General features: G+C 36.6%; 1 protein-coding gene across 4 annotated transcripts in view; it reads right to left on the minus strand.

Annotated features, from left to right (window-relative positions):
- The window catches only part of NCOA2 (nuclear receptor coactivator 2), a 328,149-nt gene that overhangs the window by 81,841 nt on the left and 232,686 nt on the right, over nt 1-13,622 (minus strand). For all 4 annotated transcript variants that reach the window (XR_002099516.1, XM_019527776.1, XM_019527778.1 and 1 more), the window contains 5 exons: nt 9,849-9,952; nt 5,507-5,684; nt 3,565-3,750; nt 2,276-2,374; nt 2,037-2,177 (listed from right to left, as the gene is read on the minus strand). Coding sequence is in view for 3 of the 4 variants with exons in the window: in XM_019527776.1 (XP_019383321.1) it covers nt 2,037-2,177; nt 2,276-2,374; nt 3,565-3,750; nt 5,507-5,684; nt 9,849-9,952 (708 nt within the window). In the remaining variant the exon portion in view is untranslated. The remainder of the gene's footprint in view (nt 1-2,036; nt 2,178-2,275; nt 2,375-3,564; nt 3,751-5,506; nt 5,685-9,848; nt 9,953-13,622) is intronic.

The following is a 13,622-nucleotide window of genomic DNA, read 5'->3' on the forward strand; positions in this document are numbered from 1 at the left end:
TGCCACACACAGAGACCCCTACACCCCCCCACACACCCCAGCCACCCTCTCCCCACACACAGCTCTCCACAAACCCCATACCCACTCACACCCCACATGCTCCCTCATCTCACACTCCCCACATCTATCCACCCCCTACAGACACACTCACATCCTTCCCCAGACCCCACATACCCACACACCCACAGCCCCCCACAAACCTATACCCACTCCCCAAAATACAAGTAAGACTTCATTTTATGCTATTAGATACAAATCACCTCTGTGTACCCTACAGAAACATATGTAAACAAGGACAAAAATATATTTTGAAATCAAATTAATGAATGTTGTAGATGTTTGATTTTTAGAATATAATTTGGAATTGTTATGGTTCTGAGATGGCAAAACCCCTTGCTGAAAGCAGTACTTCTGGGGGGCAAGGGGAGGGGCTTCTGGTAGCAAAGGTCAAGGGTTAGGGGACAGGACTTCCAGTCACATGATGGCGACCACGGGGTGGGGCATCTGTCAGAGTGCGGGGCTACCCATGTGGCCCTTAATGGCTTGCCAGAACTCAGTAAGCAGCCCTCCAGCCAAAGTTATTGCCTACCCCTATTTTACAGCATTTTTTAGGCAATGAGAAAATTGGACACACAAGTTAAACAACCAGAGTTTGTGTAGAGTAAAAATATACAGGCGTAAGAACAACACGATAAAAACCTAGATCTACAAAACAACACAAAGCAGAATTTGACTTTAACATATGCCCTTGTTTCAGGATACTCTTTGGGTAGCAGAAGGTCCACAGTACTAGCCTTAGCATATATCACACCAAGAAGTTTGAGCACTCCATGCCAGTAAGATAAAAGTGAAATCTCTACTTAGATTATTTTTTTTTTTTAGTAATTCTTTAAACTAACAAGAAACTTTCTGTATTCCTCTTCAGGAAATGCTTTTTTCCCCATTGCAGCCAATACAAAAGAGGTCCATTTTAACCAAACCGGCCATACTTTGCATTTGGCATCAAGATCAGTTTGCAAGGCTTGCAACTGAGATACTGAACATACAGCTCTTTTGTTGAGCCTGGCCAGAAGTTATACCTGTGCAGGATTGACTTTAGATGTCCCTTGTTTCACTTCGGTACGCAAATCACAGCAAAAACCTTAAAGCAGTTGACATGGGGTTTCCTTTTGTAAAGTACAAAGGAAATGGGAGTTGGTACACGCTTAGTAGCATCTTTCTCCTGCAAGGAGTCTCTCCTTGCAAAGGAGACACTTCAGACATTCATTTTAACTTAAATGTTGGCTATAAATTTTACTGGAAATTGTGTTTCAACAGGAATACTTGTGGAATAAAGAACTACTAACACAAGTAACCTGATTCTGACCTGTGATTAGAATCTGCATAGATGGTACCTAGGAGAAAAAGTACCCCAAGCCCTAGCCTCTGCCATGAATTCCATTAAGAGCCTTTCCACTGCACTACACTATCCTGCATCCTACCTTCCTTATTGTCTATGTTCTTGACTTTGTGGATATTCTAATGTTATTTTCCACTAGATGATGGTCTACCCTCACTGTCACACAGCTTTCACTAGACATCGGTGCTGAAGCTTCAGTAAATCACAGTGAACCAAGAGTGCAAGAGTATTTTTTTTTTTGGAGAGAAGTGAAATAAACATCTTGAATTGTTTCAATGAACTGGACAATGCTGTAGTAAAAGCTTTCTGTAAACAAGGAAGTCGTAGCCCACCTTCTCACTAATAACATCACAAAGGTTTGAAGATATAAAAGCAAGTGACTGATGAGCATGCCATAAGGCACCCACTTAATTTATCATAGAGCAGCAACAAGCATGGTAAGAATGAGAAAAAGGAAAGTGATGCACAATCCAACTAGAGAAAAGTATACTGTTCACTGGGGATATTGGCTTTAGATAGAGGGGTCTTCAATAGCCCTTGCTTAGCCCATGTGGACATTATGTAAACAGAGCATGACCAATGGATAAACCAACAAAGAGTTCAAAGATTAAAAAATATTAAAATTAGAAAATCAAACCTTCTTGGTGATGCCTTTTGGCAAATGATATCTCTCCCTCATGCTGTGCATGGAATCTTTGAATGCACCTTCTCACCAAATCCTCCCAGCCAGGCTTCATGGCTGCTCTCATGGTGCTAGTGTCCAGTGATGTTATCTTACCTGCATTAAACAAAAGCAACATTACAGTTATTTTCTCTTTTTTAAAAAACCCATGGAAAACAGCAAATTGAGAGAGAGAAGTTTTGTTTTCATGATACCTTGTAGGTCTTGGCGAGTAGTAAAATTCTCTGATGAGGGAAGTGGCCTTTCCTTCACTGGGACTCTTCTTGCCACACAAATCAAGCATGACTGCAAATCTTAAACGAAACAGTAATATGTCAGAAACTTTGGAAGTAGGGAAGCTGAGCAGGCAAACATGTTTTTAAGGAACAAAATAGAATAGTTAAGTTTTGCATGCAGTTGCATGACTGAGGGAGGCTGACCAGGGCAGGAACCATGAGCACTACCTTTGTGGGGCGAGCTCAGAAATAGCCATAGCATTGCAGCCAGCACTGCCCCACAATTCATGGATGCCCCAGGTGCAGAGTTGCCATGCTACACCTCTCACCTCTGCTTGCATTTCATTTTGGATTCAGCTCCATGTGTAAGTACTCATCAAAGCAGAGATGGATAGCACTGACAGGGCTTACACTGGTCTTCAATTAAACTAAAAGTCCAGGGGGAGGGATTTTTTTTGTCAAGAAAATCTCTGGGAGGATTCTGTTGTATTACTTTATACCAGCCCCATATCAGGGTATTTATGGACATTTTCTTAATTCTTTCATTTAAAAGACAGAAGACCATGGTCCATAACAGGTGGCACATGCAAATAAATTGCTGCATTTATTTGCATATTTTTCCATGTTTATGCATATATCTGCAGCTCAACAGCTTTTCAGATAATTAATAGAAAACAACATATTGCATGAGTAAATAGCACAATTCTTACATTTTAATTTCTGAACTGCATTCCTTCAAAATGTATCTAAAGTACTTGCCCTTCTTGAGGAGGAAATTTCATAGTAAATGCTTTTTGAGTGATCTGAGAGCTTAAACTGCATATGAGAAAATTTAACTAGTGAAGAAGTAAGTGGCAAAGGAAATGGTAAACCACAACAGTTTTCATGTTCTGATAACTTGGAAGTTGCCACATGAAATTCTGTTACCACTGGGCCACATTTTTCTTATAGTTATGCTGGCATAAATCCAGAGTGAGCAAACTGACATATAAAGTCACTCCTAATTTATACCAATGTACCTGAATAAGTTGTGTGAAGGCTGGTGTACCACACACACATGCACAAATTAAGAGGAAAAAACCCTCACCCAGCTTAATGAAAGAATGAAAACTCACAAATGAAAGAGGGGAAAAAGTCTCTCCACTGCTCTGAAACTACTGTATCTTGATTTCCATGCAACTCAGCTCACAAGTATTTGGATTGGTACTGGAAGAAGAAAATTAGAACGCCACAGAAGTGAGCAAGTCTAGTAGGTATTCTCACTTTACCTTCACCGTCCTCCTTGATGGACTTTGGTTGAGAAACAGCAAAGCACTGCATAGTTTCATATTTTTGATGTGCTTCCTGGTTATCATGGCCTTCTTCAGAATCAGTTGAAGGTTTTACCAGCATCCGACAATTAAAGGTATGACTGTTGCGCCTAGCAGCTTCACCAGACCAAGGTCCCCCATTCACTGAGTAAAGTAAAAAATACAGTGTAAGGTTATTCTCAGAGGTGTTCATTCCAAGCACAGTTTAAACCTAAAATTAATTATGGTACTTTATTTATAATGTCATTTAGTATGTAGTACAATTTTGATATAAGAACATGAGCTGGCTTGTGGAAAGTAATTTAGAAAAAATTCTCATAATTTAAACTGAATGACAATCTCTAGTTCAGCTGCCTTGTCTTTTACTTGATTAGGCATCTTGATTAGAATAGCAGTATAGCAGTGCAGAGTCCTAATTACCAAACAAAGTGATAGAGCATAATAATCGATCCTCTCACTGATACTTCTCCCAATTCCAACTAGAGGAGCTGGAATAGAGGACACATTTACCCCGGTGTAAACCATCTTTATACTAATGTGGGAGGGAAAAGGAGTTTACACATAGTGCAGATCCCAATTCTGGCAACTTACTAGAATCTGATGTGGAGCTACCCCAGGACAAAACAGATTTGAAAATATTTCAGATGCGTCACATGCCCACAGTTATCCTGGAACCGCTCAAAGAAAACAGGCTATTCCCATCATTCCTGCCACCTAGTGGTAAGCCACCTACTCTGCAGCAGCTACGCCAAGGTAACTGGTCATCTGTCCTTTCTGCGTTGCAGCCATGTACAAAACCAATGTAAATCAAATTAAGTTAATTTATCATATTTCCAGGTCTTCTATGCTAAGGCCTGGAAAAAAGAATGTGCAGTATGGCAATGTTAGCCCATTTAAGTCTGGAAACAGTTGGCTATTATAATAGAAAATAAATAATATTGAAAATATTATTCACTAAGAGCTTGGACAGATTAGGGACATGATTAGAGAAAAAGTTAACTTGATGAAAACATAAATGCAGGGCAAGCCAAAATAAAACAAATATCTTAAGCTACAACACAAAAGACTACAGGAAGAGGATAATAAAACTAGCCCTGTCCAGAGTACTTAAGACAAGTAAAACCAAAGGAAACAAAAGCCTAGGATGCATACAGATACAGGGTATAAATCAGAGTAAATTACTGTAACACTGCATAAAGCACTAATGAGGCCATAATAAAATAGCATGTATAATCCTGCTCAACCCTTTATAATGGGTAATAAATACACAGAGAAGGCAAAGAAAAGGCAGACATGAACAATGCAGTAACTTGTATTTCTTAGCCATTCGAAAATGTAACATTTTTTCTTCTTTAACAGGTTTGATCAAAAAATTAAAAAGATAACATTAGAAGAAATAAAGTATGACTATAACAGAGGTGCAACTAATACAATTGCTTTATTTTTGTTTAAAAGAATGGGATAAACACTTGGGGAAAAAAATAACAAAATGAAATTTCTAACACGACAGTCTGTCCTATGGAAAAAAAGTCCTTTCTCCTTTTATATTATGTATAATTTCTTACAATATCCAGACTAGATGTGGGAGGAAGGAGAACTCACAGGGAATATAAAGATTCACTCTAAAGAGCTTATAATAATGTCAATCACATGTGCCAGTTGCTATGAGCAACTTTGAACAAAAGCTAAACCAAAATGAAGAGACAAAAGGAGGATGTATTTCAGAAACAATCAATTATCACATAGCCATTAGATATACTGACAGTAAATACAGTGCATATGACAAAGATTTAAGTAATGGGGTGATATCTGCTGAAGTAATTAAAACATTAACTTAAGAAACCAAAGTTATATGCAAATAAGCAATGGTATTTTTTTTTTTTGAGGGAATTCAATGTACCTAAAGATTTTGGCAGCAGATTTCTGACAAATTCATTGTGGTCCCCTACATGCAGGATGCTGTACACACTTGTGTTCATCAGCTCTTCTTGGTTGTACCTTAGGTACTGTGTCACATTCTCAGAAACAAACACAACATTGCCTTCCAGGTTCACTACAAAGAAGAACCCATCTAGGGCCTAGAATAGAGAGAAAAGCCATACTCAGATTAATAAAACACACATAGAAAACAATACTCTTCTTTGAAGGACAGATGTCTTCACTGTTCCTGTTCCTGCCACCCCCCCAAGCCCTTGTCTTCATAATAAAATGTGAAAAGAATAAGAAATTTTATATAATCAAATCCTATTCAAAGTATAATACTATTGTCAGAGATGTAGATTTCATATTAATAGTAGGCTAGTATGAAGTCAGTACTTAAAGTCAGAAGAAGAAAGCATCTTAAAGTCTACCGTGCACTGAATTTCTTTATCTTTATAATTTGTGACAGCTGAATTATAGGACTTTTTAAAAAACTATCTCCTATCCACCTTTTGAAACATATGCCAAATATTATGTTTTGTTTCTCCCCATCAGGAAAAACATGTCTCCACAAGAGATTCCCATGAAAAAATAAAATCACGGTGTTGTTTCCCAGCGGTATTTGGTCTTAAGATGCAAACATAATACTGCATAAGTGCCTAGGAATAACTCAAAGCCTCTCTGTTTAATTTTTATAACACACAGATAAGGGATGCAGGTTTAAAATTGAAAGTATCACAGCTACTGGGTCCAAGCATTCTATTATCAGCTAACAGAACTTTTCCCACTTTGCCTGATTTATTAACCTTTTCAGAACAGTGTATGAAAATCATCAAAAAACTAGTTAGTTTGCATTTTGATTTGGAAGTGCAAATGTTATGCCTATAGTAAAGAAAAAAGCACACTGTTGATAGAACATAATGGTTACCCATGACTTTTTCAGGAATCCAGACTAATTATCTACCTGTCTAAAGTATGCTACAAACTAGTTCTTAGGAGCACTGTTATACCAAATACTATATATGAAACCCATGGGTGCTTTTTTCACATGGTTCAGCCTATATAATACAGGACCCATGGGCTCCCTAATATGCACATTTAGTCCACTCAGACTGTAGAAACACATTAAAAATACTGCATACCACTGAGCTGCTAGCAGATCCATAATACATCTACATAATCCAATATTGAATCTTATAGGACATTAAAGGAAAAAATATTTTATTTAGACTATAAAATATTCAAAATATATGTTTGAGATTGCACAGAGACAGCTTAAAATATAAAAAAACTGGAAAAACAGAAATAAGGAGGGTAAAAGAAAGCACAGCATAACAACTGAGTTCTCAAATTAATCACTGGCAATTTTTAAATTATAAAAATATATGTACCCATTTATACATACACATAAATTGCCTCTACCTTTTTCAGCACTGAAATACTTCAGATCCACTTTTGTTTTGTCAACTGTCACAATTTAAGCCTCACTTTTTTTAAAAAAAGAAATATTTCTGTTGCTTTTTTCCTGTTTCTTTATAGTTTTTTTGCTGTTTGTGAACATTTGCCTCCATTTTATTTCCTTTTTTAGAAGTTGACCACTTAATTTATAACCTATATCTATTACAAGTTTTAATTTATTCAGACTTGAATCCTAACAGCAAATCATTTGTTGACATCATTGGTGTGGAAGAATGTCCTCATGCACTTATGTTCATGCTACATAAGGCAGATTTTTCACATGTCAGGTAGGTGTCTCAAGTTGATCGGTGCTTTAATGACTTTCAGCAGTTTTTTCTGCTATATCTTCCACAACCAAAAGCTTCCTATTGTAGTTGCTTTCTTGGCAAAGGACTGCTAGAGGCAACTTCTTCAGAGCTTTTGGAGTTGACCAAGAGAGTCGTTAGAGGCTGGTAGGAGTGCAGGAACTGAGCATGTCCTATTTGCAGCACCCCAATCTCCTACTGTTCTGAAGCAAAAGGCACATTCAGCTGCCCTTTACAGCAACCAGTAAGCTGTCAAGCCAACTTATGGATCAAGCCATTTAAAATTTACTGAGGCTTCCACTTTGGTACTACTCATTTCTTATTGTTTCTCCAGATGTATTCCAACAGGACAGACAGCTGAAACAATAATGAAAACCAACATCCCTTCCTTCAGGGGCATAGCTCTGACAACTTCTCCCCTCTGTCATTGCTAGAGACAATGTAATCAGAGGGGAGAAAAAAAGAACAGAACTTCTTTCAGAGGACACAATGGAACAGAGAAAGTTGGGTTCTGAGTTTCTGTTCATTACTGTCTCTCTGTCTTCTTCACATTTAGACAGGAAGGCTAGGTACAGACATTAAAGAAAGCCAAAGGCAGAATCAACCTAAGTTACACCGTTTTCTCTAAGTGGCGTAGTTTAGACCAGCGGTGAACAGAACACACATTTGCCCCTTGGTGGTGGGGGCATATCTTAGACTGGGTTCCACCATTTTTAAACTAGTCTACGCGTGCCAAACTTCAGTTCTATTATGGGTACCGACTGGTTTCTGATCACCTACACAGGTAAAAGTGTAACATCTGTATCTGGCTGAAATGTCCCACCAAAACCAGTGATTATTATGAACTCGACTCACTTTCTTCAACAGGAAAACACGAGGACATCTAAATTATATTCTTTACTAGATACAGATAATAAAGTTCCTAAAAAAAAATAGAGTAACTAGCACCAAGTCCACTGGTACATCCATTATTTTCCTTACTTGGCAAAAGAAAAAAATGTGGACGTATCAAGACTGAGGTACATAAAGAGATGGAAAAGACCAAATCATATTTCCTTACACAGAAGCACAGACTATATCTGTAGTCTTTACACAGTGAATGCTTAACAACTGTGCAATCTTTTATATGTCTGTTGCACAAGGGCTTGAACAAAACATATTTTGAAGTAGAGGAGAAAAGAAACTAAACCTTAATAAATTAATGGTTGGCTAATAAGCAGGTATTTTACCTACCATATTTATTACAATTTACACACAATAGGAGAAGGTAGTTTTTTTAGTCTTAATGTCTTTTTAGCATAATTTCTTTTTTTTTAAATCCATGTGATTAAGACAGATTCTTATAATCAAATTAACAGATATACGAGATTAGAATTTTATCCAACAATATAAGAGTTATGAGGCTTAACTCCAATAGTTAGCAACCCCCCCAACATTCAGTTCAGTGAGCATGTTTAATAAATATTAATTATAGTGTTTATTTAATTAAATTAATGAACTAGCTTTCCAAAGGACAACTCTGATGAACAAATAGTTCTAACCTTTTTAGTTTTGGAGTATTTTTAGGGCATTTATCCATGTGCAGTGCAAAGAACAATATCAACTGTTTGTGTTTTTATCTAATGAATCATGGAAAGCAGTTCAAATATATACAATTGGTATAGTTATAACAGTTTATAGCCAGGCTCCTGCTATGTTTTGGGAATAATAGCATAATTTAGATCTGTCAAACTTGGCTCCTCCAGCTGGACTCAGAACTCTTTTTTTGTTTTACCTAAACCAATGTTTATCTATCCTTAGAGATAAAGTCTACAGTCAGAATGGGTATTAACTGTTTGCAACAGAGCTAACAGATAAAATATCAGTGCCACAGAGAGTATGCGATGGTAACATAATATATTAGCATCCCAGATGATGCATCTACACAATACATAACAATGATATCAATGGCTCATTTTAAGAGCTAGAGCTTTTAACCATGCTAAGCTAACCAAAAGTTTTATCCTGAAGAATTCTCACAAGTGATTTGTTTAGCATTCTGCAGGGAAAATAATCATACTCCCTATAATGTAATGGCAAAAGTTATTAAGACTGTGGCAATGATGTACAGTTTAAGAGGATGCACTCCTACACGGTGTACATGCATAAATCAATACTAGTATACATCTGAGTGCTCCAAATCTCTCAGGTTTCACAGTGTATAAACTACGTACATATAAACACGCAGAAATAAAGACATTTCCTAAAAAGCTGAAACATAAATACTATGAAAAATTCCAGCAATTAAATATATAATCAATGCTATTCTAATCTTACTGCTCTTGGAATAAACAAGAGGTGTTTATTCCCCTCACCCCCCAGTAACCTATGGGAATAACAAGCAATAACCTATGGGAAACAGCATAATAACACCATGATGGCATTTATTAAAACCATACTACTTGACCATTCATTTCAGAGTCAGCCCCACTTTGCTTTTTTCATTCCAAGACACTCATTTTGTTATTATAGGTAGCAAAATTAATTCAAATACAGTACAATGGAAATTGTGCCCATTACCTCAAGCATCATTGGTCCAAGTGCATCCTTGTCAATGACACTCTGACCTGTAGATGATACATCTGCTTTTTGTACTTCATCTTCATTGGCTGCTGCAGCTTTTTCTACAATAAAGAGGACTATGCATTAAATAACATACTAGAAGTATTATGCATTGTCAAGTCTTAGTACACTGTTACATAGCTACCAAGTAGTCTCAGGGCAACACCACTGCCAATGAGAATAAAGAGATTTCCATTCCAATACAACAGAAGTCTGACTAGTGTATTATACTCGATTTGACAAGTTATTTTTTAGAACATAAATAAATCAATATAATGGTTTCATCCTAGTCCCTGGTAGATATTAGACTAAACCACTGGGTATATATACACTATTTAGAATGACACAGGATCTTTATTTACAAAGAAGTGATCAGAAACTACACAAGAGTTTCAGGTTAGGAAAAACATGTATTAGGAGAGCTATCTATAAGAGCTTGCAAAGCTCCAACCTACAAATTTAAAAATAAAAGGGAATAGAACATCGGGCTCCACTCCTGAGTGTATGCAATGTATAGTAGGCTTGGCACTCCCATTTCCACCCCACCCCAAGTTAAAACAAACATATGAAAAAAGAATTACAGTGTAACTTGAAAACTAGTATCATTTACCAATGTGTACATAAAATACATATAACCTTAAGTGCACTGCATGAAAATTAGAAACAACAAAAGCAAACAACTTTTGGGGAAGATAATACCACCAATGACTGCTGACAAGATATGATCAGAATATTTGCTTGTATCTACGTATTTCTATATTGATTAAACATCCAAACCAGAATTTGAGAGTCAAGATATTTAATAAACTAAATAAGTAACCAAAATTGCACTCAGAATTATGACAACCTGTATTAATTATCCTACACTTTTATTTTTTGAAAAACATCATCTTGGCATTTAAAGATACATTCACCAAAAATTATTGAAAAAACCCCCTATAAAAGAACATATACACACCACTAGGCTTCAAGTTAATGAAACGTGATTAATGCATTGTGTTAATAACTATTGTGTTAAAATACTTTTTATATTAAGAGATCAATACAAACTTATGATCTAAATAGTTACTGAACATTCCAAACTCCTACAATTTTTAGGTATGCTATTCTACTGTAATGTTGTAAATACCTAAAAATATTTAAAAGACGACAAATAGGAGTAAACTGAGATTGTTGCACTCCCACTCCAAAGTTTATATTTTCTACATCACTGAATCACCAAATATCCCATTCTGATAAGAATTATTAAAAATTCCATATGCAGAAGGGCCATTAAGAATTTGCAAAGCACATCTGTGGGAAAAAATTAAAGTATTGCTCACAGAAATTAAAAGGTACCAAAGAAAGACCCAAACCTACAGTATTTTCCATTGACTATTTGAAGCCCTCTCAGATTTTCCTCTGAATTGTTTCCTTGGCAGAGGCTAGGAGGATAAAATGAATGTAGTTACCCTACCCCTCTAGACACAAAGCAAGCAGGAAGATGGTACTTAAAATCCATGGACAACCCCCAAAATCTGTGAACATCTGTTAGAGAAATAATTCTCGTCTTACATTTCTATACTAGTCTGATGAATTTTAATGCGTTAAAATCTATGCACATACACTAATCATTTTACCCATGACTGAAATGCTGCTAGCCTAGGTACATAGGATAAGAGAGGGATGGATAATGGTCATGTTACAAAACAATGCAAGAGTAGGGGAATCCGGCAAGATCTGGGGATGTAGTGTATATACATGCCTGTTCTCTCGCTGATAGAAGCAATCCTTGTTTTCACACCACAAAATAACTGCAACGGCATAGTCTATATTTTTTAAATAGCATCTTAGCACTTTAATACCTTCACTACTGTAGCATTTAATACCCTCTTGAATGTCACAGAATCGGAGCTAAATTGTTTATGCCTTTTCAGAGTTGGGATTTTGAGGTTTCAGCTTTTATATAACTGTTTTACAAATTCTCTTGAGATAGGGTCCCTTAAAATCAAGTCAAAGCCGGGGATTAGCAGGACACAGGCTCTAGGCTAATCAAAATGTTACTGACTTGAGAATTCTCATGGCTAGATGAATGTTTTAGATCAGGGGTTCCGAAACTTTTTGGACTAGGCAGCTTTGGTTTAACAGTCTAGGTATTCTAAAAAGCACTGAGAGTGGGACCCAGGTGCAGGATTTTGGGATCTATAAGGTCTATAATCTAACTGAAAAGTAAAATTGAAAAGTAGGTTGTTGGTTACAGTTATGTTGGTCTAAGGACATATATAGACAAGGTTCTTTGGGCAGATGTGATATCTTTTATTATTTAGCTGGTCTAGTAAAAGATATTATATCTACCCAAAAGAACCTTGTCTGCAAACTGAAAAGCAAAGAGTCATGCAGACAGCTTCTTGATGGCTACCCATCCAAGTATCCTCAGACATATAAGCTCTCTCAACTGAGGGTCAGCCATGGTTTATGTTCATGAAATTAATGCAAGATCTGGTCTAAGATTGTAGCCAGTGAAGATTTGCCCATTTTACAGTAATAAAAAAAAATTGAGAAATTAAACTATTGCCTACATTGGGGAAGCCACAAGCAAATGCAGAGAAAGAACATGGATCTAGAGATATGCAATCATGGAAGGATGGCAGCATTCTATGCTTTTAAATAATGCTTATAAGCTTCTGAAATGCATCACATTTTTCAGAGCTACAGCACATTGACTGAAATAAAGTTGGAATTTTGTTTTAGGAAAGGATTAAACCAAAACAGCTATACAAATTAAGTGTTGCCAGCAACCAAGATTTTTATCATGCGATTAATATCTGGTGTTTCTCATAAAGGCCTCAGCTCTCGGGGTCAAGTGTGAATTAAAGCTATCATTTTTTGAGCACACTTCTTGCATTAGAATAATGGCTAGAAATCTTAAATACATAAACACTACACCTTCAAACAACAAAAGATAAAAATAACACATTTCTTATTAAAGTCTCATGAAATTTAAGCTATTTACTATCAAATCATTTTAATGGTTTCTGGAGGCCCTGGCTCATGATCTGTGAATGTTCAGGGTTGACAAAAATGAAATAGATGGTCCAATCCTGCCAAGTCTCTTTCTTGGGAGTTATCTTTACTCACACAAGTAGTCCCACAGAAATCAATGGGCCTATTTATGTGACTGAATATAATGGGCAGATTTTCCACTGCAGCTGCTCAGGGGAGAGGACAGGAGATCTCAGAGGAGCCAGTTAGGGCTCTGTGATTCTCCCAGCTGTGGCATTTGTTAGAACATCATGGAAACTGCTCATACTTAAAACACTTAGAAAATGTTAAGATCCTGTGGCAACGCAGGATTTGAACAGTGGGACAGGGATGTGGTTCAGTGAGGACCCGTGAGCTATGTCAGTAACTAGCTACTGCACAGTCAGCGTCACCTAAAAGCCATTTGGTACTTGTCAAGTATACACAAGTACAAAATGACTACATCTCGTGTAGATGTAGCCACTCTGTTCTAAGTAGTGCAATGATGAGTGCAAACCAGAATCTGATCCTATTCGTGTGAAAGTGTTAATTTTGTGCACTTTAAGCAGAATTAATGTAATCTGGAAACAAAACACAAAATAATTATGAACTTTGTTTAGTGAAGAGTTTAGGTTGAGTTAAAAATAAAATAAGACAAGACAACAGGACTCTTTCAAGACAAACTACTGTGTCAAATAACTATATATATATATATATATATATATATATATA

The sequence above is a fragment of the Gavialis gangeticus genome, unplaced genomic scaffold, assembly GCF_001723915.1.
Source record: "Gavialis gangeticus isolate Ggan-Ray unplaced genomic scaffold, GavGan_comp1, whole genome shotgun sequence".
NCBI classification, from domain to species: Eukaryota; Metazoa; Chordata; order Crocodylia; family Gavialidae; genus Gavialis; species Gavialis gangeticus.